General features: G+C 51.1%; 1 protein-coding gene across 1 annotated transcript in view; it reads left to right on the forward strand.

Moving 5' to 3' along the window:
• Window positions 1-232: 232 nt before the first annotated feature.
• The window catches only part of LOC121443594 (MORN repeat-containing protein 1-like), a 54350-nt gene continuing 28348 nt past the window's right edge, over window positions 233-26234 (forward strand). The window contains exons 1-10 of the mRNA XM_041645411.1: window positions 233-308; window positions 1045-1116; window positions 5783-5881; window positions 7178-7288; window positions 8231-8321; window positions 8773-8860; window positions 16390-16486; window positions 17103-17213; window positions 21964-22087; window positions 22534-22706. Of these exons, the coding sequence (XP_041501345.1) occupies window positions 233-308; window positions 1045-1116; window positions 5783-5881; window positions 7178-7288; window positions 8231-8321; window positions 8773-8860; window positions 16390-16486; window positions 17103-17213; window positions 21964-22087; window positions 22534-22706 (1042 nt within the window). The remainder of the gene's footprint in view (window positions 309-1044; window positions 1117-5782; window positions 5882-7177; window positions 7289-8230; window positions 8322-8772; window positions 8861-16389; window positions 16487-17102; window positions 17214-21963; window positions 22088-22533; window positions 22707-26234) is intronic.

The raw sequence follows: 26234 nt of genomic DNA on the forward strand, positions 1-26234 counted from the left end.
TTCCGCTTCCTGTACGGACGCCGAGGCCGTTAGCGGGAGTGCTTCCCGCCGGAAGGACGGGGCCGGAGGAAGTGCGCCGTGCTGCACAGGCGCATTAGTGTTCTGGGGCTCCGGAGCGGACGCCGGCGCTGCGGATGTTATGGTCGCCAAGACAGCGCCTGACCCCGCCCCGCGGCAACCGGGGGCCAATGGCAAGCGTCTTTACGGTTGCTCGGCAACCAGTGGCGGCAAGATGGCGGCGACTGGCGAGCAGACTCCAGCTTCGCTCCAGCAGCACCGGCACTTGCCGAGACGGCCGCCGCGAGACGGTACGAGCCGCGTACCCCGTCTGGAGCTCGGTCGCTCTGGAGGGCAGCGCTGGTACTTGGGGCCGCCCAGGGCGGAAGCCTGTTCTGCAGACAGGCCTCGGCCGCGGTCGGTGACTCCGCAGGCGGGATCGAGGCTGCAGGCTCTTGGCCAGCCCGCCCTGTTAGGTGGGTGGGTAGAGGCGAGGTCAGACTGGGCAGGGTGAGCATGCGGTCTGATGGGAAATTGTCCTAAAACCGGAGAAATAGGGTCACTGTGAGGCCAGAGTCCATACTAGTGCCGCTATCTCTCTACCCCAGGCTGCAATGCTAGCCCGGAGTCCTTAGGGGTGAGTGTGGATTTTTGTTCCGTGTGGACGAGAGGATGGTGAAGGGCCTGGCAGGATGGGCTCCTTGCCGTATTCTCTCCGAGGCTGTTCCACTGTTTCCCCGCCCTCACCGCCGCCCTTTGAATCCCTCCTGAGAGCCTGTAATCAGTTCTTGTCCTAGCCCTCCTCTTGGTGAGCGTACCTTTTCGTTAACACATGTTCAAAACCCAAAGAAGAAGCGGCTGGGCCAACGATAAGCAGAATTGAGCCCCGCACATCTAGAGCAATTAATCAAGGTGAAGCACACTGTCATGTTGAAAGGGTTGAGAGTCTAGAAATGACCTGCAGGCTACTCCGGACTCTGAGCTGCTCCATCAGTGTCTCTTATTGCTGTCAAACGGTCACTATGTTCATCTTTTTTCCACATACAGGCTACGGCGTATATGTATACCCAAATTCTTTCTTCCGTTATGAAGGAGAATGGAAGGGAGGGAAGAAACATGGTAAGAAGCTTCTAGTCATTCCAGAGGACATACCCTTGCAATTCGGAGCCAGTCTTCTGAGAAGCTTGGGGAGGCCAGTGTTCTCGTACCAAGCACAGAATAGTACTGTGCCTGCACGCCGGTATCACTTTGCCCCAATCATGCTGGAGTCGGTGTAAGACCAGTTCCTGTAAGCTTGGAGCTGATCACATGCTTCTCTCTCTCTCTCTCTCTCTCTCTCTCTCTCTCTCTCTCTCTCTGTCGTGCACACCCATACGAGTACACACACACGCCATCATGGCATTCTATGTGTTTGTTATTGGACATCCAGGCTCCTAATTTTCAGCCTGAGTTTCTCTGTATTCCAAAAGAAATTGAGAAACAAAATTGGTAAGCAAGCAAGAACCCTTTTCTCTCTACCATGTGTGTGGCAGCATTACAGTTTATAGAAAACCACCAGACAAAAGTCAGAGGATATGTAGATTTTGCTATGAGACTGAATCGCTTGGCTCCTGGGGAAAGGCAACTGTGTTCTCAGCAGGCTGCCTCCCGTTGCCTCTCTTAGCAGCATGGGTGGTCTGTTATAATTTCCTAAGTAGAGTTACATACAGGCAAGGCATTATGGTTTGTTTCTGATCATAAAAATGGCCAGGTTGTAAACAGAGACTGCTCATTCATTTCCCATCGCCCCAGATCCGAATAATTATGCGGAAACTATATCAATTACAACACTGCTTGACCAATGACTCAGGTGTATTTCTAGCTAGCTCTTACATCTTGAATTAACCCATTTCTAATAAACTGTGTCACCATGAGGCTGTGGCTTACTGGTAAGGTTCTGGCATTTTCCTCCTTCAACAGTTATATGGCATCTCCTTGACTTCACCTACTCTCTATATATATATCTCTTCCAGCCTGGCTATATTTCGCCCTGCCATAGGCCATAGTAGCTTTATTCATTAACCAATAAAAGCAACACATATACAGAAGGCCATCCCACATCATCCCCCCTTTTCTGTCTAAATAAAAAAAGGTTTTAACTTTAACATAGTAAAATTACATATAACAAACCTGTATCAAGCAAGAATTACAGTTACAATATTAGGTCTATTTGTATCTCTGGCAAAATTAAAGAAAATGTTCTATCTATTTTATCTTTGTGAGTTTAAAGTTTCATCTCTAATTTGTCCTTTATCATAACTAAGGAAAACTATAATAACTCTTTGACTTCAACTCCATCAAAGACTCCAGAAGGATATAATATTACCTAAGTAAACAGGAAGTGCATTGTAAGCAACTTCCAAAGTTCTAGAATTGACAGAGACATCTTGCTGCCTGGACAGTCATCCAAAGTTCTTTTGTAATGTTGAGGCATCCATATTCAGCCTATAGGCCCTTAGTATCTGGCAGACTTTTCCATGAAGCAGGAAATTTGAAAGACTTTTGCCTATTTTGGCAGTTTGTCAGTCACTTTCTTCTGTGTCCTGCAGAATGTCTGGCAGACTCATGAAGCAAGAACCCTAAAATACTGTCTCACCTTTCCTTTCTTTCTTTCTTTTTTATTCCTTCCTTCCCTTTCTTTCTTTTTTTTTTTTTTTTTTTTTTTGGAGCCTGTCCAGAAACTAGTTCTTGTAGACCAGGATGGCCTCAAACTCACAGAGATCCGCCTGCCTCTGCCTCCTGAGTGCTGGGATTAAAGGCATGCGCCACCACCGCCCAGCTTGTCTTACCTCTCTCACCTCTTTTGGCAAGTTCAGCAGTCATTTTTCTACAGGTCCTGCATGTCCAGTTCATAAAACATACAATTAAGCAGTCCAGGCAAGAGCAGTTTCGGCCCAAATGGCTAGCAAACTCCACAAGAAGACTCTTTGATGCCCATCTTCCTCTTGAAGTAATTAGTGCTGCCAGAAGCAGACGTGTCTCACTGTCAAGAAAAGTCTAAGTTCTTAAAACACTTTAAATGCCATATTCTGTAGGTCTTTGAAGTGTTGAAGATTATCTATCTAACTGAAATATATCTCTATATATCTAGAAAACCTACCTAACAATTAAAAGTTTGATTATCATAGATGACTACTAATCTGTATTTCTTATTATATATATATATATATTATATATTTTAAAATGAGCTGCTCAAACACAATACCTTATACACAATGTAGCAAAATTGACCTTAAATTTGTATCAATAGACCAAGATCAATACCAATGCAAAGTATTCATCTCTGTATCATATTCCCTTATATTTTTATAAATTAACTTTGACCATTAATCATTTATAACCAGCCCTTTTAAAATGAAAATAAACATTTATAAACAATTATTTTGGGGGCTGGGCGGTGGTGGCACACACCTTTAATCCCAGCACTCGGGAGGCAGAGAGAGGCGGATCTCTGTGAGTTTGAGGCCAGCCTGGTCTACAAGAACTAGTTCCAAGACAGGCTCCAAAGGAACACAGAGAAATCCTGTCTCAAAAAACCAAAAAAATAAAAAATTACTTTTGGGAATTTGTGCATAGTTTCTCCAAACCACTTCCTGCTGTTTGTTGGGTGAAGTATTTTTAGGGTTCACAGAGACTTTTCATGGGGGTCTTCTTGTTCCATCAAATCACATTAGCCTGGAAGGAATCCACAGGTTCCATCCTCTGGAAACAAAAGCAGAACCTGTTTTGCGAAGCAATATATCCTTAGACTCAAATTTTGAAGTCAAGATCCCTTTTTGTTGGTTTAGCTTAACAGCCCCCACAATCAAATGTCTCTCTGCAATTAGCCCATTAACAGTAAAAAGTTCAAAGAAAATACAATAATATACATAATCCAGACTCTCTGTGTATATTCCATCTTTATGTGGCTTATTTTTTAACTCTTACTTTTTAATATTTATTTTATTTTATTGTCTTTTCTCCTTTAATCTATGACTGCCTATACTCTTGTCTATATTCTTTTTCTTCTCTCTCCCAAGCCTATGTATATTTTTTAAACACACTGTGACCCATTCAGAAGTTCATTTTTGTCTGAGTCTGTCTTTATTGCATATCTGTAATCATTTTCTAACCAGGAGCACCTTTTTTATTTTAAATGCTAAGAAGGTGTGGCCAGGACCAACTCCTCTACCCTGCCTGTTCGCTCCACCCAGTCCAACATGGCAGAGGTATGTTCACCGCCTCTGCGGACCATACTCACCACCCCAGCTCCAGGGACTCAGCGGGTCTATGGACCCCATTTAAATGCAAGCCTCCTACAAGAGTCAGAGCTGTTTGTGCTTGCCTCTAGCAAACAGCCCACCCAAGAAAATGCTGCTATCAAGAAGCTGTGCTTAACTCTGTTCTTTTGTGTCTAGAATTCCTTCCCAAGCTCTCAGGTTTTATGTGGACGTGGTTGCCCCACGTTGGTGCACCATTTATAAACAGAGACTGCTCATTTATTTCCCAGCCGCCCAGACCCAAATAATCACATGAAACTATATCACTTATAACACTGCTTGACCAATAGCTCAGGTCTATTTCTAGCTAGCTCTTACATCTTGAATTAACCCATTTCTGTTAAACTGTGTATCACCACGAGGCTGTGGCTTACCAGGTAAAGTTCTGGTGTCTTCCTCCTTCCACAGCTACTCTCTATAGATACCTCTTCCAGCCTGGCTATATTCTGCCCTGCCATAGGCCAAAGTAGCTTTATTCATTAACCAATAAAAGCAACACATATACAGAAGGCCATCCCATATCACCAGGAAACAGTGGTGCATGCCTTTAATCCCAGCCCTCAGGAGGCAGAGGCAGGCAGATCTCTGAGTTCAAAGCTATCTATACAAAGAAACCCTATCTCAAAACAAACAAAAAACGAAAAGAAAAAGGAAATAATCAGCAGTGGCAATGGTGGTGCACATCTTTAATCTTGGGAGTTGGGAGACACCCCCACCCCCGCACCACCACGAAGGATTACCTTCCGGTAAGCAGACATCTAGAGCTATTGTCAGAGCTATCCGAAGAGCATCTACATTTCCCCCCTAAGATTTACTTTTCTTTATACGCATTGGTGTTTTGCCTGCATGTATGAGGGCGCCAGATTCCCTGGAACTGGAGTTACAGATAATTATGAGTTGCCATTTGGGTGCTGGGAATTGAACCTAGGTCCTCTGGAAGAGCAGCTAGTGCTCTTAACTACTGAGCCATCTTTCCAGCCCCAAGCACCCAATTTTAAGAAAGATGGCTCAAAAGTTAAGAGTGCTTACTGCTCTTGCAGAGGACCTGAGTTGAATTCCTAGCACCTACATCTCAGGTAGCTTATAACAGCCCATAGCTCTGGCTCCAGGGGACCTGACACCCACTCCAGTCTCCATGGGCACTCTTATGCATGGCGGCGTGCGCGCGCGCGCACACACACACACACACACACACACACGTCCTGTCTCCTCGTGTGGATAGAGGCAAGGTCTCATCTGCACAGCTCATGCCTCTGTGGTCATTTCAACTGAGAAGCTGGCATTCAGAAATGTTTCGGTGGGTTGTTTTGTTTATATGAGTTTCCAGTATGTTGCCCAGGTTGGCTCAGACTCCTGAGTAGCCCGGTTACAGATATGCACTACCATAGCAACTGAGGTTTTCACTCTGAAAAACAAGCCCAACTGGCTGGGTTGCTCTATGGTCATTCCCACTCCCCAGCTGACTGCACGTTGATTTCTCTTACCAGGTCACGGGAAGCTCTTGTTTAAAGATGGAAGTTATTATGAAGGTGAATTTGTGGATGGAGAAATCACTGGGGAAGGCTACCAACACTGGGCCTGGTCAGGTTAGCATTGAACATAGGTGGGCATTGACTGTGTTCCCATAAACGCTCTCAGAGTTTATGAACACACAAAGTGCTGTGTGTAAACAGGGCGCCTCAGGTTCCACCAATGAGAGAATAACAGCCTGCAGGCTGGGGACAAGGCAGTGTGAGCCTACAGCCTGGATGACCTCCATACCTGTGGAAGGCCCACCTAGTGAAAGGCGCCCTGGGGTCTCCTCGCTGGGGCTCTGCACTTACCTCAAAGACAACTTGGTCTTCTCCTTAACACCTAAGTGGAATAAAGAATTATCATCCCAAAGTTACAATTTTCTTCCGTGTTAAAGATATTTTAGGCCAGATGTGGTGACACATGCCTTTCATCCCGACAGTCAAAACAAACAAACAAAAGATATTTCGGCCACGCTGCACCCTTGGATGGGAAAGCTGCTCCATGGCTTCCTTGCCAGTGGCCGGGGGATTTCCTAGTTTCAGGCCTCACAGTAAGCGGGTTGTTGATGCTCAGGGGAACTTTTCTCTTGGGCTTAGCACTGAGTTGTTTTTAAAGAGCTGAGAAAGAAGGCTCATCCTTCACTCTGAACCATCAGTGCCACAGGGAGTTTCCCAGGACAGTCTGCCACCTCAGCCAGGACAGGAAACTAGCCCACTGCGTCGTTTTCTTCCTCACAGTCCAAAGACTAAGGTAGAGACAGACACCAAGCAGGTGTAGTAGCTATACCTTTAATACCCCACTCACAAGGCAAAGGCAGACTGAGCTCTGTGAGTTTGAGGCCAGCTACACATAAAGACAGAATCCTCCATTTGAAAATGGCACCTCAAGGGCTGGAGAGATGGCTCAGAGGTTAAGAGCACTGACTGTTCTTCCAGAGGTCCTGAGTCCCAGCAACCACATGATGGCTCACAGCCATCTGTAATGAGATCTGGCGCCCTCTTCTGGCCTGCAGGCATACATGGAGGCAGAATGTTGTATACATAATAAATCTTTAAAAAAAAAAAAAGAAAGAAAGAAAGAAAAGAAAAAAAAATGGCACCTCAAGGCAAGTGGTGGTGGTGCACACCTTTAATCCCAACACCTAGGAGGGTAGAGGTAGACAGATTTCTGAGTTTGAGGCCAGCCTGGTTTATAGATTGAATTCTATGATAGCCAGCGCTACACAGAGAAGCCCTGTGTCAAAATAACTTTAAAAAGAAGAAGAAGAAGAAGAAGAAGGAAAGAAAAGAAAGTGGCTTCTCCACTGCCACTGGCTAGGGCATAGCAGAGAAACAGAAAGCAGCTGCTTCTCCCTCTATCTGCACCAGGAAACACCTACTCTGGACAGTTTGTCTTGGGAGAGCCACAAGGACATGGCATCATGAAGTACAAAGCCGGAGGTCACTATGAAGGGGAGCTCCTCCACGGCCTGAGGGAAGGTCTGGTGCCCTGGGGCTTGGGTGGTAGAACCACTAACGTAGTCTGTCTGAATTTAGAGGCTAGAGAAAGACAGGAATTGGCACCCCATCAAGACAGGTCTCCCCGTTTCAGAGTGCTACAGCCATGGTTTGTCCAGATCCACTCTCCCAAGGTCCCAGTGACTCCAAGGGCCTGAGTCAGTCACTTCCTCTGTGGTCTGCAAGCTAAGGGGGATAAGAGGCAGATTGAAGGGGTACCTGTCCCTTTGGGCACTGTGGCAAGTGCCCTGCCCCTCCTGTTAGCCATACCATGTAAATAAACCTCGCAGGCTCCAGTGTGCATGAGTGTAGAGGGAACTTCCTTTTTTTTTCTCCAGGTTTGCTTGAGTTAGGGAACAGAAATATCTCTTAGCCGGGCTGTGGTGGCGCACACCTTTAATCCCAGCACTTGGGAGGCAGAGGCAGGCGGATCTCTGTGAGTTTGAGACCAGCCTGGTCTACAAGAGCTAGTTCCAGGACAGGCTCCAAAACCACAGAGAAACCCTGTCTCGAAAAAAGCCAAAACAAAAACAAAAAAACAAATATCTCTTAGTTTCTGAATTGTCCAGAACCTGAGCCTATTGACAGTTCAACAAGGCCACATCTTCATTGATGATTCCCTGCTCTTTTGGGTTGTCAAGCCTTTCGGGGGGAACTCAGCTGGTCTGGATCAATTTTATCAGCCTTGCTAACTGGGGCACTGGCACTACCTGTCCCTAAATGCATCTACCTCTCTTGTTTGAGCAGGCTTAATCAGCAGGCCTAGGAGGCAGCCTGGCCGCTACAGGGGACCCTGGTACTCAGCCTTCTTCCTGGATTCGGAGCAGGCAGAGCTAACTCCAGGAGGCTAAGGGAGGAAAGCAGAAGGGTCATCACCAGCAGGGAGTGTGGAGTGAAGTTGGTATGTTTTGGTTCCTTCATTAGGACAGGGGTTTCTGGAGGACCAGGATGGGCAGGTGTACCAGGGTTCCTTCCATGACAACAAGAGACATGGCCGTGGGCAGATGATTTTTAAGTGAGTATGGGTCTGGGAGGTACAAGCTGGTGCTTGGGAACGGGAGTAGCCCCCATAACTCCTAGAGTACTGATGGCCTTAGGGCTCTGGGTAGGTAGATTCTGTAGAAGTTACCCCACACCTGCCCTTGAAACAGAAAGTCGCCTCTCCCACTTCTTTCTGTCATTTTCTATTTTGAATAGCAGAAGCCAAACATGTCCTTCCTGCACAGGGCCCAGCATGTTCTGGAAAGTGGGGCCTGTCATAGGGGAGATGGGGTACATGCAGACATGTCCCCGCCTGTCACCAATCCTTCTGAGCCAGCTCTGGCAAGTCAGGAGCTCACAGACCATCTGCTCAGGGCCTATTTTTGCCTTGGCCCCGGTGCGCTTGCTGTGCCTGGTCAGCGGAGTCAGTTTGAGTCACTGAAGCCACCTGGCGCCCACCTGAGGGTCCTGTGCTGTGCCCTCAGGAATGGAGACAAGTACGAAGGTGACTGGGTTCGAGACCAGCGTCAAGGACATGGGGTGCTGTGCTGTGCCGACGGCTCCATTTACGAGGTACTGCGCTTACTGCCATGGGGGAAGGACTGGAAGTCTTGGTGGTGTTTGCCTGTACTTCATCTGGCCATGCCGTGGAGGTACTGAGCTCACATTCAGCTCATCCTCACACCCCACCCGGGGTGCTGTCTTTCCTTGTTTATTAAGTCCTCGTGTGGAATGAGCCCTGTGCTGTGAGTCAGGGTGACAAGGAAGCCTGAGCTCTGTCCACATGTGAGGAATGAGATACTGTGAGTTTTGTGGGCAGAAGACAAGACTGCACTAGTGCCATTAATGAGAAGTGTGAAATTATTGGCCAGGAAAACTGGCACGCTACCAGGAGGGGCACAAGAAGAAACACGGATTACAGCGCAGGGAGGTCCTGAGACAGGGCCGGGCTAGCTCCACCATCTCTGCGCTGACTGCATGCCAACTCCTAGCAGGATGCAGGAGCTTAGGGCCCCTGGAAGCGGGCTTTTTGGCTACTGCAGTTGTCACAGGTGAGGCCCCAGCGGGAGGGATCCAAGGCGAAAAGCCCAGGTGTTGCTGCTTGCTGTGATAGTGGCGAGCTCTATTGGGGGTTTCCAACAGGAAGGAAGGACACGCTTAGGCCTCTAGACTCCGAAGTGTCAGAACTGCTTCAGCTGCTAATTTCTTGTTGCGTCACAGGAACCAGGATAGTGTGATTCATATTTTTTCCAGATTTTTCAAGTGGCAGTTAGAGTAACAACTGGAAGGAACAGGCCCCTGAAAGTAGGAAGAGCCCCACCCAGTTCATACAGAACGGGGAAGAAGGGAAGAAGGTCTACGGGGCGGGGGGGGGGGGGGGGGGACTCCTATAGGAGATTGCCCAGATGCAGGACTCTCAGAGTGGTCCCTGCTGACTCCTAGAGGCCTTTGGCCCTAGGGAACAAAACCCTCCTACCACAGAGCCCGCCACTCCCTCTGCCGATGCTGGCATTGTGCCCACTGGCTAGGGAGAAATGTTTGGGGCCCGACTCCCTGATGGAAATGGAACGGTGTAGGGCAGCTCCCACAGAACTGCGGGGCCACAGAAGCCTGGCATGGGTGCCCATGTCTGTTTACAGAACAGAAGAGTTCCGCTTGGGTAAATCTCAGCCCATGACTTAGTAGGGTTCCTATTGCTGTGATAAAACACAATGAGCAAAGGCAGCTTGGGAAGGAAAAGGACTTGTTTAATATTGTACTTCCTGGTAGTAGCCCATCACTGAAGAAAGGTCAGGGTAGGAACCTGGAGGCAGGAGCTGAAGCAAAGGTCTTAAAAGAACGCTACTTACTGGCTTGTTCCCCAAGGCTTGCTCAGCTTTCTTACAGCACCCAGGACCACTGTCCACAGTGAGCTGGCCCCTCCCACATCAATCATTAACCAAGAAAATGTCCTACAGACTTGTCTTCAGGCTGATCCTACGGAGGCGTTTTCTCAATTAAGATTCCCTCTCAGATGATTCTATCTTGTCTCAAGTTGACATAAAACGAGCCAGCAGGACCGGTCTGGTCAGTGCTGTTGGAGTCTGTGGACACTGCTGGCCTAGAAGCTGCCTCTGATCTGGACCTGAGACAGTGCACATCACTGTGTGTGCTGCTATGACCAGTCACCAGTCTGGGCCCTCCCCCTTTAGGGGGTCATCCTCAAAGGACCTGACTTTTATAATATGTCCCAAGCAGGATCAGTGTGCAGTGGTAGTGAGGACCCAAAGAGGTCACTTCTCTCCTGCTTGTCCTGCATCCCGGCAGAGTCCATCATGACTAAGTCCACACTACACAGTGTCTAGTTTCCAGTGAGTGAGACCTGCCAGACCCTATTCCAACCCCTCCACCTGTGGGTTCACATAAACCCCCCACACCTCTCTGAAGGGTTCACGGAAACTCCCTACATCTCTCCGAAGGAGCTGTTTGCTACATTTTGTAAACGGGAAACTGGGGCCCAGACTTTGCTTCCCAGTCCATATACCTGACCCTTCCCTCCCTGGGATTTGGGAAAGGCCTTGTGCCACTGGGTCCCTCCAGAACCCACCCCACTGCTCAGGTATAATGGATAAGCTTCCACGGGCAGCCCAGAAAGTCCCCTTCACACCGCCACCTGCGCCGGAGTTGAGAGGCGGCTACGAACTCCCTCCAGCCCTCTTTCCAGAAAACGTTCTGTCCCACAAGTACTCAGACCTCCAGCCCGGCTTCACTGCTAGTCATGACTACTTCCCTGATGGCCACTGACCATCGGTGGCTGGGATCTGTGGGGCCCAGCCCCAGGCCTTTCCTTTCTGAAACCTGAAAATGTGTGGCCTTGGCCAAGAGACATGAATGCCTACTTTTCAACCAACAGTGCAGTATGTCCACCAGGGGGCAGCCCAGATCTGCTCACCAGCGGCAGCCCAGCCTTGGGTCCTTGTTCCAAGTTTGGGTGGAAATGCTCTGGGCCTTAAGGCAAGCAGTTGAGAGGCCTAAATGCCTAAACAGTGAGCACAGGCCCTGAGACTGCCACACAGGCTAAAACTGTTGAAACTGCCGTGGCGTTTCCTCCCGGGCCCAGGACTTCGAACTCCACAAAACCCTTCACAAAGCCTTCCTCCCTCAGCTTAATCCTCAGCATTGTCCCACCCCACCCCCCCATCCCCAGCACTCTGGGCTGGTCAGCAGGAGACCTGGACAGTGTTTGGAGGAAGGGATATATAGGCCTTTGGCTTTGACTCACAGGCTGCACCAACGGCAATCACATGGGCTAAAGCAGCCACCATCAAGTCCTCAGGAGTGATCAGAGGAGCCACGTCTGGGCATACAGGCCCTAAATTCCACGTTTTTCCAGTGGCCTTGGTAAGGCTAAAGAAAAGTACCTTCAAGGATCTTGTGGACACTGACCAGAAGAGGACACCCAAGGCCAAGAGGAAAGGTGGACATTCTATCCAGTGCCATCTGGAACTCAGAACTGACTGCCAGCCTGAAACAACTTCCCTGACCTGCACTTCTTAGGGGAAAAAAGGTTTCCCATGATGCCTAAGTGAGAGAAGGTGATTACCCAGTCCTTCAGCCTCGTTAGCCAGAGGCAGAGGGTTTCACTAGGCTCTCCAGCTGATGACCATCTCTGCACTGGGTTTTTCCTCACTAGGGGCCACCATCTGCATGGAGTGGAGGACAGAGATGTCAACCAGGAGAGGCCACGAGGCGGGAGGGCTCATGAGACTTGCTTCCCGCAGGCACAGTGTTCTTTGTGTTGCCATTAGTCAGACGCAAACAGGAAGTATACCGGCTTGTCCATTTTTAAGTATTTAAAATAGTTCAGTGGCATTAAATGCTTAAATTATTGTGTGGCCTTTGCCACTGTCTATTCAAAACTCATCTATGTAATCAGATTCTGTCCCATTAAACCCAACTCCCCATTGCCCTGGAGCCCCGGCCCCCACCTTTCTTCTGTCTCAGTTAGTTTGACTCCTTTCCTGACCGGCATTTTTCACTGAGCATCATGGCTCAAGCCCATTCTCTCTGAAGCATGTACAGGAGCCTCATTTTGAAGGCCGAGGGGCCATATGTATGCATGTTCCATTTCCCTTGCTCATTCATCTCAACAGACCCTCGAACTGCCCCTTCTCTGAGCATTTGTGTGCGAGCCTGTGGGTAGGAGACCTAGCAGTGGGATAGCTGCATCGTGTGGTAATTGCATTTTTAAGTTTTTATGGAGCTGCCAGATTTTTCCACAGTGGTTGTACTGTTTGAAGTTCCCAACAAAAACAAACGGAGGCTTCCATTTCTGCATTTCCTAGTGCCCGTCAGAGTTCCCTAGTCACTTACACCTTTAGCCAGTATTCCCACTTAGAGAACAGAAATCCAGACCTGAGCAGATGTTCTAGGAGAAAGGGCTTGGGTCTAGAGACGGTCAGGCAGCTGGTAAGGCAGTCGTGGTAACGTGAGTCCGTCCATCCTCTCCCACAGCGTGGACGTGGATGTCACCTAAAGCTCTGGCTTCCTGAAAATCAGCATTTCCCATAGGGGTTTTCCCAGAGGGCAGCCTGCTGTTTGGCACACCTGTGCACATATGAAACAGGTGGCTAGCCTTATGGGTGTCTTCATCTGCTGCAGTTCCCAGCTTCCCCCTTTGCCGGCACGTCTGGAGTGTCTCAGGAGCCTGCATGTCACCAGGCAGATGAAGGCAGGGCCTGTGGCTACCTCCTGTATCACTTGCCTGCCTTCCTGGGGCCAAGAAGCTCCAGGCCAGGATGGAAAAACCATTGACCCAGGCCCGTCTCTACCACTGAAGATCCCGGGAATGTGGGACAATGGAACACTCATGTCCGGGGGTAGCTCCTCAGGAGTTAGCTGCTCCCCACAGTGGCCCCTCCTGGAACCATCACAGCCACAGGCAGTGCACTAGCGCCAGTCCGTGTCCGACAAATATTCCCACTCCACATGCCGAGACCCTAGGAGGATGCAGTCCAGACCAGTCAAATCCAACATCCTGCAGGCCTCCTGTTACTGGACCTGCCATCTCTGCAAGCTGGAAACCGAGCTCCACGACAGTCACAACCCCAGGAGGAGAGCCGAGCCAACCCTTCATAGGTGACATCAGCCAAGGGGAGCAGAAGTCCCAAGGCTTAGCAGCAATCAGTAATAATTGTCTCCTCCATGCCATAACATTGTGGAGGCCAACTCACAAAAGGTCTGCAGCGTGTTCACCCAGGAAGGACCAAGATGTGCAAGAACAAAGAGGTGAACTTGTGCCCAGGTTGGACTTGCACCCAGATCCACATCTATGGTATGGACACCACAGAGCCACTTCTAGTAAAAGTGTAGGAAGAAAGCAGCTTGAGTTAACTGGAAAATGTTTCCCACACCGAGAGGGGCCGAGCGTTTGTTTCCTGCAGCTCACTGTCATAAATGTGGTCCACAGCTGTGGCAGACCAGGGCAGGAGGAGGACTGAGCTCCATTCTCTGGGGTCACTGTGGCAGTCACAGAACAGACTGCTAGACTCTTATCCGCGTGTCCTTTCCCTGTTTTCTGTGTGCTTGCCTGATTTGGGGTGCAAACCTGAGCCCTAAATGACTTGTATAACTTGCTATGTCATTGTCTTCACCCTCTTCGGTCCTATCATATGTATCCATCCTTCCCTGCATGTCAGGCAGCAGCTGGGCAGAGAGGAGGAGAGCAGGTGTCTCTAATACCCTGGGGTTCTGTGGTGACAGTGTGGTGCCCGGCTCCACCTCCCAATGGCTGAGACTCGCAGACTGAGTATTGCCTCTCTGGACGCTCACAACTCTTGGCTCTCAAGTCCAGACCAGTACCTGCCCAGCTGCCTCCTTGGGCTGTGTCACAGGCAGACCGTGGAAGGGTGTTGTTATCTGCAGGAAGCTGCCTGACGCTCTCAGAGTTGTTTCAGTGTCTGTTCGTGGTTTGGATGCAAATGTCCAGTATAGAATCTATAATGTCAGTCAGGCAAGTCCATAGGTGCTGACCTGAAGCCAGGAACACCAAGCTCCAGCTCTTACCATGTGGGCTCTGATTCTAGCATGCAGCCCACTGGCCACCCACATCGGGGACAATGGCAACCGTTATGGGTGGTAAGCACTGTTAGCTGCGCTGGAGATGCCAGGGAGCGACTGGCTGAGATACTCCCGTGGCAGACTAGTGCCGCCCACAGCTCCTCACCCACCACTGCCCGGCCCATCGGCCATGCCAGGAGGCACCTCCACATCGTTGTGTTTATCTCTGTCGGTGCCCGGGAACTCCTTTCTGGCCACCCGCCCTGGCCCGCCCAAGGCCCGGCCTCCTTTCCTTCTGAAGGTCCGCACTGGTGCTTTCCAGGAAGCCCAAGTGGGTCCAGTGGTGAAGAGAGAAGAGAAACTGCTGATCCTTATCCTAGAGCTCAGAGCCCAGGACATTAGCAAGTCCAGCCAGAGCCAAGTGGTCCCTCCTGCAGAATCGCCAGCCATCTGTGTGCTGTTGTCACCCTTGAGAGACTCAGACCAGGAAGGACAGGAGGGGATGGGAAAGCCGCTAGGCTGGCCTGCTTGATGGGACACCCGAATTCTCACGGTGAAGAAAGCCAGGCTAGGGGAAGGCCCTGTGCTGTGGGTCACCTGCCAGGCCTCCGAGCAGGGCTCCCGAGACTCCCTGAGCTCTCCAGAGCCGACCTGACACCTTCCTCCCCAACCCCGGCGCATCCATGTCTGCAGTGACGAGAAAGGACTGTCATGGTCAGTGCAGAGCGGACACTCTTCATAGCACAAGACCATGGATCAGTGTCACGGTCAGTGCGGAGCAGACGCTCTTCATAGCACAAGATGTGGATCAAGTGAAATGGCAGGGTGAGTGACATCTGCAGGGTCAGGACATTGTCAACTGCGCATCCACCATCAGCCGCTCCAGGAATGCAGCTGATTTATAGCCTTGGGATCAGAGTTTGGGATTTCAGGATTGGAGGAATGGAGCCTCGCTCAGGAGTAACTTGGCAACTCTCAGGATGAAGGCCCATCCACATCCCAGAGGGACTTGTACCTGGGTGAGCAACCAGGCCCCAACCACATGTTCCATAGCTGGCTCCCGACCTCTCCAGAACTGAAGGGGGCCCCTAGCACATTGTTTATGAATAAGGCCTAGAGGCATGGGGGTCTCAAGGTCGGCACCCGTGGGCACCTACTCTCAGCACCTAGCCTGAGGCCTGTCTTTGTACTCATCTCGGGAGATCCAGCTGCCCATCTTGTGGTGGCTGCCCTCTCCTCTCGGCTGCCCATGAAAAGCTTTCCTCACAGGTTCTTGGGACTCTGACCCTACTGAGGGCTTCAACCTTCTCACCACCTTCTAGGCCTGAGTGAACCCTACCACCCACTTTCCTGTTCTGTCTGCATTCTCAGACACTAGGCAGTGTTCCCCTCCATCAGGAGCCCAGGCTGCAGGAGTCCGGGACAGAGTGGGGCAGCTGGTGCCCAATTAACCTCAGCAAAAGAACGTCTCAAACCAGGCCTTTTGTTGACTTCCCCAATACGAGTAATTCATAACCAAATAGAGCACCATTCTGATCTCAAATCTTTCTATGGCGTAATCCTCCTGCTGCTTCACACAATTGCTTGGGAACCCAGGTGTACTATAGAGAACGCGAATGGGGCACGGCGAGCGGCACCTTGCCCCACTCCGAGGTGTGTGTGCTCAAGTTGTGTGTTGTAATTGCCTTTTCATTTAAAAGCTCCGGGCATCAGAGCAGCCCACCTTGGTCCTGGCCCATTGTAGTCGCGGGTTCAGGTTCCCTCGCGATCAACTAAGTGCCACATCTTTGTATTGGGAGGCCTTTGTGCACCAAGTGCGCCTGTTGTTCGGTGGTGTTTTGTTTGCATGGTGTACGCTGGGCCTTTGTTCCCCTCTTTCCTGGCGTCATTAAAATTCAAGGGGAAAACACTTAGCAAAGCAAATCGGATCCCTCCTAACGAAATGCGGTGCTTCACCACCAAAGTAAAGGCTGCAGGAACCTCACAGCCTTGGATGTTCCTATAACAAAGGGTCCTGGGACTCCTTGGAGCCATCCTCTAAGGCCACCTTATCCTCTGTGCAGGGACAGTGGCACAGCGATGTCTTCAGTGGACTGGGCAGATTGTCGCACTGCTCGGGAGTCACTTACTGCGGGATGTTTATCAACGGCCACCCAGCAGGTAGGTGTTCCCAGGCTTCCCGTCGTCTCCTGGTGGGGTCTGCTGGGGAGCATAAGATCCATGCCACCCCTTTTCAGAAAAAGCATGTTCTAGTTGATTTCAAAGGGACTTGTGGCTGCGCAGACCCAGGTGGGTCTCCCACTTACGGGCTCTCCCAGCTCCATCTATACACCTCGGGCTCCCCCTAGCCACAGAACCTCTCGGCCACAGATACCTCCCAGACATAGGGCCTCTTGGCCACAGGATTTTGGAGTTACCTGGTCAAACCATGCTGGTTTGACACCCCCACCCCTGCCTCCCTGTGTGGCTTCTATCAGGCTCCCTTGAGACCTCTACACTCTGACCTGACTGCAGAGTGACCCATGTCTACCTCGGCTTGGTACCCTCCTGGCCATCATTGGCTCCTGTGTTGTTCCTAGTGGCGTCTCCTGAGACTTAGGACAGAGACGCTGTCCCAGGGTGAGCCTAGCCAAGACGTGAGTCCTTCATCTAAACCTTCAATCAGCCTGCCTCAGCCCCAGCAGCGACATCTCAGCAGACCCTCCAACAGGGTGAGAAAGGGCTGGAGCCCTTGGGTGCAGCTGTTACAAACACTAAAGCTCTGTTCTGCCCCCAGCACAGGCTCAGAAGATTGTGGTCCTGGGCCCAGAGGTCCTGGAAGTGTTCCAAGGCTGTCCCTTCACGTTGAGTGTACAGCTGCAGCAAGATGATGGGGAAATCGCCAAGAGTAAGTGTCTTCAGGGTGCTGACCCTACTCTTCCAGGAGGAATGGGCTGCAGGCTTTCAAGTAGAGCAAACCTGGGCAAGGTGGTCAGGTTGCTCCTGAGATAATATTACAGAAGTCCCTGCAGCCTGGTGCCAGCAGAAGGCTCGGGAGGCCTGTAAGACACACAGGTAGGGGTAGTCTTGTGTGTGCGCGCACATGTATATATGTGTGCCTTGAGAGTGTGCATTGCGCACGTGAGTGTGTGTTTTGACACATGCAGACTCGCTGACTTGTGCATAGAAGATAGAAAATATACAGTCAGCTTGGCTGAGCAGATCAGCATAGACCATCACCCAGCTAGGCCAAAGGCACCCCCTCATTTCCTCTCTTGGGAATCGGATTTCTTTTTTTAGGTAACTGAACCTCATACCAAGACAAGGTATGAGCCACTGACTTCATGAAGCCCTTCCTACCATGTTAGTTCCTAGTATTTATTAATTCACCCAAGTTCAGTGCTTCAGTGAGAAAGTCATAATACATACATGGACAGGAGAGATGGCTCAGCAATTAAGATTGCAGACTGCTTCTGCAGAAGATCCAAGTTCAATTTGTAGTACCCACACTAGGTGTCTCAGATCCACCGGTAACAGCTCAGGGCTGATGGCTTAGGGGGTCTGATACCACCAGCCTCCATGGCCACGTGTCCTTGTGTGCACACAGACACTCAAACATATAATTAAAAATAAAATCTTTACTATATGTATTAAGTTGGCTTAGCAACTTTATGAAGGTATTGTTTACATACCGTTAACTTCAGTATTAAATGATTCCATGATCTCATTTTAAAAGTTTTATGTTATTTTAGCATTCATATTTAGATTGTTGTTCCATTTTGAGCTAACTTCCATGACTAAGACAAGTGTCTGGGGCATCCCCCAGCCATGACTGTTAGGCTGACTGTCATTTCCCCATTGACCTAGGCTTCTGTGTAGTCTCAGTTCCGCCAGCTGACTGTATGCCCGCTCTTGTCAGGTAACTCTCATCTATGCCACACCTTGCCATCTTGATCTTAGTCTTTACTCTCCAGCCTTGCTCTTTCCCAAAACTGTGTGGCTCTTTGGGTCCCTTACATTTCCCTATAAATTTCTCTAACAACAGAAACCTGCTGGGATTGTAATGGGATCACAGCGAGCCATCTCTTAGCACTGAGCCTACAGTTCATAGACAGAAAACACTTTGATTTCTCTTGACAATGTTCATTTTCCATGCATAAGTCTTACAATTTTTTTAAAGCCTATTAATAAATGTTTCCCATGATATTCGACTATAATTGCTTTATCAATATGATTAATATTTACTGTTGATTTTGTGATATCTTTTGGAGATTTTTTGGACGAGTATGGAGGTAGAACAGGATCCCATGTAGCTCCGGCTGTCTCCAAACTCCATATATAGCTGAAGGTGATTTTGAACTCCTGAAATCCTCCTTTCTCTACCTTCTGGTGCTGCAGTTATAGTTGTATACACCAACAGCCGCGCACACCCACAGTCGCGCACACCCACAGCCGCGCACACCCACAGCCGCGCACACCCACAGCCGCGCACACCCACAGCCGCGCACACCCACAGCCGCGCAACCCACAGCCGCGCACACCCACAGCCGCGCACACCCACAGCTGCGCACACCCACAGCCGCGCACACCCACAGCCGCGCACACCCACAGCCGCGCACACCCACAGCCGCGCACACCCACAGTCGCGTACACCCACAGCCGCGCACACCCACAGTCGCGTACACCCACAGCCGCGCACACCTACAGTTGCGTATACCCACAGCCGCGCACACCCACAGCCGCGCAACCCACAGCTGCACAACCCACAGTCGCATACACCCACAGTCGCGTACACCCACAGCCGCGCACACCCACAGTCGCGTACACCCACAGCCGCGCACACCTACAGTTGCGTATACCCACAGCCGCGCACACCCACAGCCGCGCAACCCACAGCCGCACAACCCACAGTCGCATACACCCACAGTCGCGCACACCCACAGTCACATACACCCACAGTCGCACACACCCACAGTCGTGTACGCCCACAGCTGCACACACCCACAGTCGCGTATACCCACAGCTGCACAACCCACAGTCGTGTATACCCACAGCCGCGCACACCCACAGTCGCGTATACCCACAGCTGCACAACCCACAGTCGCGTACACCCACAGTCGCACACACCCACAGTCGTGTATACCCACAGCCGCACACACCCACAGTCGTGTATACCCACAGTCGCACACACCCACAGTCGTGTATACCCACAGTCGCGTACACCCACAGTCGCGCACACCCACAGTCGTGTATACCCACAGCCGCACACACCCACAGCCGCACACACCCACAGCCGCGCACACCCACAGTCGCGTACACCCACAGTTGCATACACCCTGCTGACCCCTTGCCTCATTAGTTGTAATTCTCATTAACTCTCTCCTGGTTCTCCTGCCTCCTATAGATGGAGTCTCTAACAAGTGTCGTCTTCCCAGGGCCTCCGCAGTTCCTGTAATAAAGGCTGACTGTTGATGTCTAGAAACACCTTGATTTCCTTCCCCTCTGAGGGCTACCTCGAGTGTCCCCCAGCTTTAGGATGCTGGCTCGCCCTCCATGTTACAGAATTGCTGCTCCATCTCCTCCACTTGCCTGGAGCTTCTTGCGTCCACGGACTTCCGGTTTCCTCACAGTAGGAAAATCTTCAGCCATTTCTCTCCCGCTCTGTTTTATTTCCCACGTGGAGATTGCCAAAGGTGCCGTTTGCAGGGTCCCTCCTTCCTTCTTTCCAGATTGCCAGAGGTGGTCCCACCGTTTGCAGGGTCCCTCCTTCCTTCTTTCCAGATTGCCAGAGATGGTCCCACCGTTTGCAGGGTCCCTCCTTCCTTCTTTCCAGATTGCCAGAGATGGTCCCACTGTTTGCAGGGTCCCTTCTTCCTTCTTCCTCCACCCCCCGTGTTTGGTTTTTTTTTTTTTGGATGACTTCTCTAGCTGTTTTTCAGGCTCACACCTTGTGGTGGATCGCATACAGAGGACCCGTAGTTTACAGATTCTCTCCACGTCGCCATAGCTGGCCTTGACCTTGCAGCAGACCCTCCCTACCTCTACCTCACTCTGTAATTGAGGGTGGCCCCGAACTCCTGCTCTTCCTCCCTCCACCGCTGTAGTGCTGGCATCATAGCCTGGACTGGAATAACTCGGTCCCTAGCTGTTAATTCTAGCACCTGGGCCATTCGCAGCTAACTTATTTTTCTCCTCATTACACACCATACTTTCCTGCATTCCTTGCATGCCTGGTAATCTCTGAGTGAATGCCAGGCATTATAAATTTTACTTTGTTGGTTGCCAGATATTTTTGCATTCCTATAAATATTCTTGAGCTTGTGTTCTGAAGCAGAGTTAAGTTATATGGAAAAGGCTTAATGCTCTTGGCCTTGTTTTCAAGATTTGTCCAACAGAGCTGAAGGAGCAAGTACCATCTAGTACCAGCTTGTTCCCAGGACTGGAGTAAGGCCTTCTGGGCACCTCCCCAACCAGTCTCCTGTGACTTCTGAGTCTTTCTGTCTAGGCTAGTGAGTGTGGGCCATCCCCAGCCTCGTGAGCCCCAGACCCCTTAGTTTTCCTTAGTTCTCTCTTAGCCTCATGGACTCTTCTTGCTTGTGTGCCCAAGGCTGTGTTCTGATGTCCCTGAACCCCATGTGACTCCGGAGGCTCTCCTCCATCCTTCCCCAGATTTCCAGCCCCTTTTCTTTAGTTGAGAGCATTTGCTGGAAAGCACCAGGGGTCTAAGCTGCCCCCCTCCACTGCCACCTAAAGTCAGAGCCCACTGGGGTCTGCCACTTGGTCTAAGGTTTTTCCTCGGTTTGTAGAATCTGGCCACTTCTTAAGTCCCCTGTAAGTATGGAGGTTCATCTCAGAGTTGTGTCAGGGCCCGGAGCTCAAGACTGTGGCTCTGTTCCATCACCCCTGCCTGTCACCCTCACAGCCATCTTGCCTCATCCACAGCACTCAAGGTGCGCCCCATATGTTAGCCATCGCTTCTCTTCGCTGATTCCTCCAGATATGGCCACATGCCTAGCTTCATTACCTCTGCCTGCCCAGGAGGGCCCAGTGGATCTGTGCTCTATGGCTCAGAGTAGATACTGTCTACTCCTCAGACCCTGCGCTCTAGGGCCCCGGGCCTGCCAGTATGTGTGCCCACTCAGAAAATGCTTTCTAGGTATCAGTTTTGTACCTGGCCCTGTATTAGTGACTGGGGAGGTGGGTGATGGAGGCTGAGCCTGTTTCCCACGGTCAGGCTGGTAAATGAGCAGAACGAGCAGCCGGCCAACCTAGGGCGAGTTGCAGCATGTTGACCCACACATGGTTAGGAGGAGACCCTGCCGGAGTATGAAGGCAGTTGGCCAGGGCAAGATGGCCTTCAGGGGGATGAGATAGATCCAGAGCTGAAGCGCCAGTGTCCAGGGCTCAAGGGAAAGGGACAGAGGTTCAAGGTGAAAGAGGAAGCCTAGAGGGGGCAAGGCCAACAGGAGACTCCTGCCAGGCGTTCATCCAAGGACGTCAAATCAGGGACCTTCTGCATGACTAGCCAAAGACGAATGTAGTCATGGTCAGTTAGGATGGGGCAGCACAGACGTCCTTCACCTGAGCCCACCCTGGCCTGGATCTTTCATTCCTCACGTGGTATAAACGGTATGTCTCTTCATTTCTTCCTTTGGAAGGCGAAAGTGGCCGGATGCTGAAGATCTCAGCAGGGGTCAGATATGTACAACTCCCAGCGTACTCTGAGGTCAGCTTCTTCAAGATGGACGAAGATCACATGGAGACACCCATCCAGACACCGTTGTAAGGATGCCGCATCTTCCCTGGGGGCACCTCTGAGGAGATAAGACTAGAGGGATGGCCCCATGGTTCCCTTGCCCATGCCTTCCCATGCACTCTAACTGGTGCAGTCCCGGATGCAGTGCCGACCAGCTCGATTTTGAAAGGTAGAAACAGAAACAGGTGAAATGACAGGGGGTGGAGGGCTGGAGGAAGCCACGTGCCTAGTGATCACCAGACACAGGGAGCAGGAGGGAACCCACTGATTGGTTCTCCTTTGACCTTAGTTGGCCTAGCTCCACAAGCATTTCAGGGTGACCCCCACACCTTCCAAGTATGACTAAGTAGTGTCCCAGGGTCAGGGCCAGGACATTCGCAGAGCGTGGGTGCCCCAGCTCCTCACCCTTACCCCTTTATTCCCAGCCCTGCCCCTTTGACCCACACTGTGGTATCTGTCATCTCTCTCCTAGTGGGTTTCAGTGTATCTCCTACCCTCTGTCCATCCCCAAGGCCTGGGTACCGGAGTCTGGGGCGACTATGGAAAGTGCCAGAGCTGACACCCTGCTCCCCAAGAGAGACTCAGAGTCAGTGATGGACTCAGGAGCCTTCCATGGCCAGGGAGACACCCCCAGCATCCTTCCAGGTGAGTGGGCCACACAGCAGCCCAAGGGCATGCAAGGTGACAGTGCCTAAAACCCTAGTGGGGACTGGGCCCAGGCCTGAAGCGCTGTCAGCACAGAGCAGATGTACCGGGAAATGGGGCTTCCTATCGTGGGTGACTGTGTGGCCTGTATCCTTACCACACAAACCCAGCCAAAGCTGGAGGACCCAACCTAGGCTGAGTGGTACAGATGGTTGGTCAGTGGGCCCATGGCCCTATTTGGTCACCAGCTGCCTGGCTCTCCAGGCCATTTTACCGCATGTGTGTTTGGTTCACATTTCACAAAGTTGTGGTCCCTATTTCTGTGCCAGGCAGGTGGAACTTCATCCTGGAAGAATTCAGAGCCAGATTTACTTTGAGTCATTTGAGAATTATTCATGCAATTGAAGTTTAATCACTGCGGTTCGTTGTGTCTGGTGATATTAAGTTCTCTTATACTTTGATGCATCATAAATCCTCAGCTCACATCTTTTCTTTGAGACAGGGTCTTTCTACATATCTCTGGCTGTCCTAGGACTCACTCTGTAGAACAGAATGGCCTCAAACTCACAGAGATCTGCCTACCTCTGCTTGGGTGCTGGGACTAAAGGTGTGCACTGCCGTGCCGGGCTCAGCTTGCATCTTAATACGGCAACAGGGGCAGTCTTGGCCGTGCATGTGCATCAATACAGGCACCTGACTGGAGGTGAGGGGCCACTCGGGATCTCATGGGGGTGGGCTCTGGAGGCCAGCAGGAGGTGAGGGGCCACTCGGGATCTCATGGAGGTGGGCTCTGGAGGCCAGCAGGAGGTGAGGGGCCACTCGGGATCTCATGGTCTCATGTGCCTTGTTGTGGCCTCCCTGCTCTGGGCCTGCATCCGGTCAGTTCTTCTGGAGTGAGAAGGTTCAGTTTGGGGGTGTCTTCCTGCAAAACCGCACATGTTATGTGTGGGGTTCTTTGTGGACTCTGTGGCCCCTGGGACTGGGATCCTAGCTTTCTGGCTGCCAGGCACAGATACAGGCACCAGGCCAGTGGTTCTGCACCTTCCTGATGCCGCGACTCGCTGTGGTGACACCAACCGAAAGTTACTTTCATTGCTCCTTTGTAACTGTAATCTGGCTACCGCTATGGGTGGTCCTGTGAAAGGGTGGTTCTTCTCTCAAGGGTCGTGACCCACAGGATTTCTGAGAACCCCTGCTCTAGGTGATTAGAAAGGCAAAGTGGAGTAGGAAGCTGTGCACATCCCAGACCTGACACCAAGGCAGACGTGGCGTGGAGGTAAAAGTCCTAGCTCTGCACAACCTGTATATAAGCCTGGATTAGATAGTGGCAGGCAGTTGCTTAGTTGATTTCTTAGATTTTTGAGACAGAGTCTTGCTATGTAGCTTATACAGTCATCTTCCTCCTGCCTCACCTTTCCCAGCGCTGGGAGTTTGGATCTATACCACCATTCCTGGGAATATGGATATATACTACCACTCCTGGGATTATGGATCTATACTACCACTCCTGGGATTATGGATATATTACCACCATTTCTGGGATTATGGATCTATGCCACCATCCCTGGGATTATGGACATATTACCACCATCCCTGGGATTATGGATCTATACTATCACTCCTGGGATTATGGATATATTACCACCATTTCTGGGATTATGGATCTATGCCACCATCCCTGGGATTATGGACATATTACCACCATTCCTGGGATTATGGATCTATACCACCACTCCTGGGATTATGGATCTATACCACCATTCCTGGCAAAGGCCAGCATTTGAGAGAACATTCCTGATCATCACACATGTGCCTCAGACATGTCTGTCCCACCTGTTGCTTCACTGTGGCTGCCGGTGGGAGCCAGGGTCCTACCTTGATGCCTTTTGTCCTTGCAAACCACACACAGCCCTAGGTAGAGTCCCTTCCTTGCAGCTAGTCCATCAGTGAGGACCAGGTGTCTGTACAGTCAGGAAAACACTGAAACTTCCATTTAGGAATTCTCCGCAGCCCTGACACAACTCCATCCCAGAGCCCTTTTGCCTGTCTCAGCCTTTCCACCCAGAAACCTTCCGGCTGGCCTTAGGGAGAGACAGTTCCTCCTCCCTGGCTCCTCTTTTCCTCAGATGGCCCAACCTCTCCATAGACCCTGCTCCTCCTGCCCCTCCTGGCTGTACAGCCTGTGGCTTCCAGCAAGTCTCGCTCTGACTCCAGCTCAGGCTCTTCACAGGCTCTCTCTCCTGATGGTGGTGCCTAAGCTCTCCTGAGCCTTCTGAGACCCTCCCAGCAGTCACCCGACTTGTCCTCTCTGTGGTTGTGTTAGTCACATGACAGAAGAGGGACAAAAATGACAGTGGAAAGGTGGCAGTTCCAAGTCTCAGCAGCCCAGGTCTTTGGGGTGCTTGCCTGTTGACGCCCCAGAAATCCTGACAGTAGGGGCCAGAGATGCCCAGAGCCCAGAGTGTGATAGGCTTGTCTTTGCCAGGGCAGCAACATTTCTGACAGGAAGATGACTGTCCAAACAGCCATCTCGATAAGAGCAGCGAAGGCTGCAGGTCCTTCAGTGTGAACACAAAGGCTGGGGTGGGGCTCATATTCTTTCCTTATGGGCAAGCTGTAGTCTCCAGAGGACAACCAGACCCCGTGCACCCATGAGCAGAAGCCATGCTGATCTGGCCTGGGGGGCAGCACCTCCCTAGGACCCCGGGAGCCAGCCTGGCCCATCTCCCCCTTTGTCTGACTCCACCTCGGCTACAGGAGTAATTTCATGCTGCCTCGGCAGAATAGTTCTCATATTTCTGCATAAAAATACTCGCTGGGCGCCACGCCTTCCGCTCTGAGAGACTTTCCGAGCCAAGTGCTGCGGTCTCAATGAAAACCAGGCCCCAGAATTCAGAGCTTGCTCTGCACTGTGCTGCTGGAAGGTGCCTGCCCTGTCTCCTGTGCCGCCCAGAGCCTGGTCCTTGTGATTTTATCACAGGACAGCCCAAGAAGAGGTCACTGAGGGGGCACAGGGCCCCCAGGGGTCCCCAGTACACCGAGTGGTTAACATAGGAGCCAGGCCCAGGTTCCTTCTGGGACCTGTTAGGAAGTGTCACCTTGGGGTCTCGGACACTTAGGAGGCCATAAGGAGCATGGCCCTCCTTTCAGAAAAACCACGAGGCTTTGTGTCTGACACCTCAAGTCTGACACTGACCTTGGTCATTCTAGGCAAATTCTATATCACTATCACTAACCTATATCAGGGTCATCAATCCTTGTTGGGAGCTCCTCGAGGGCTGGCCAGCACCCCTGAACCCAACTGTGGGAGCCTGGACTCCCATTTCCCTGTTGTTTCTAGCCAGACTGTAAACTAAGAGCTGGCAGGCCACATGTATGATCACCCCACCCATCCCCCTCCCTGTGCAGGAGGGCTGGTGAGGGTGGACCCACTTAAATCTAGACTGAACCAAGGTGGCAGACCAACAGTCAGAGAAATGGCTTTCTGCCTATTTCTACCTTTCTTAAAACTTCCCTGCCCAAGGGAAT

The sequence above is a fragment of the Microtus oregoni genome, unplaced genomic scaffold, assembly GCF_018167655.1.
Source record: "Microtus oregoni isolate MIOR12 unplaced genomic scaffold, Mior012 000109F_ref0000275, whole genome shotgun sequence".
Lineage (NCBI taxonomy): Eukaryota > Metazoa > Chordata > Mammalia > Rodentia > Cricetidae > Microtus > Microtus oregoni.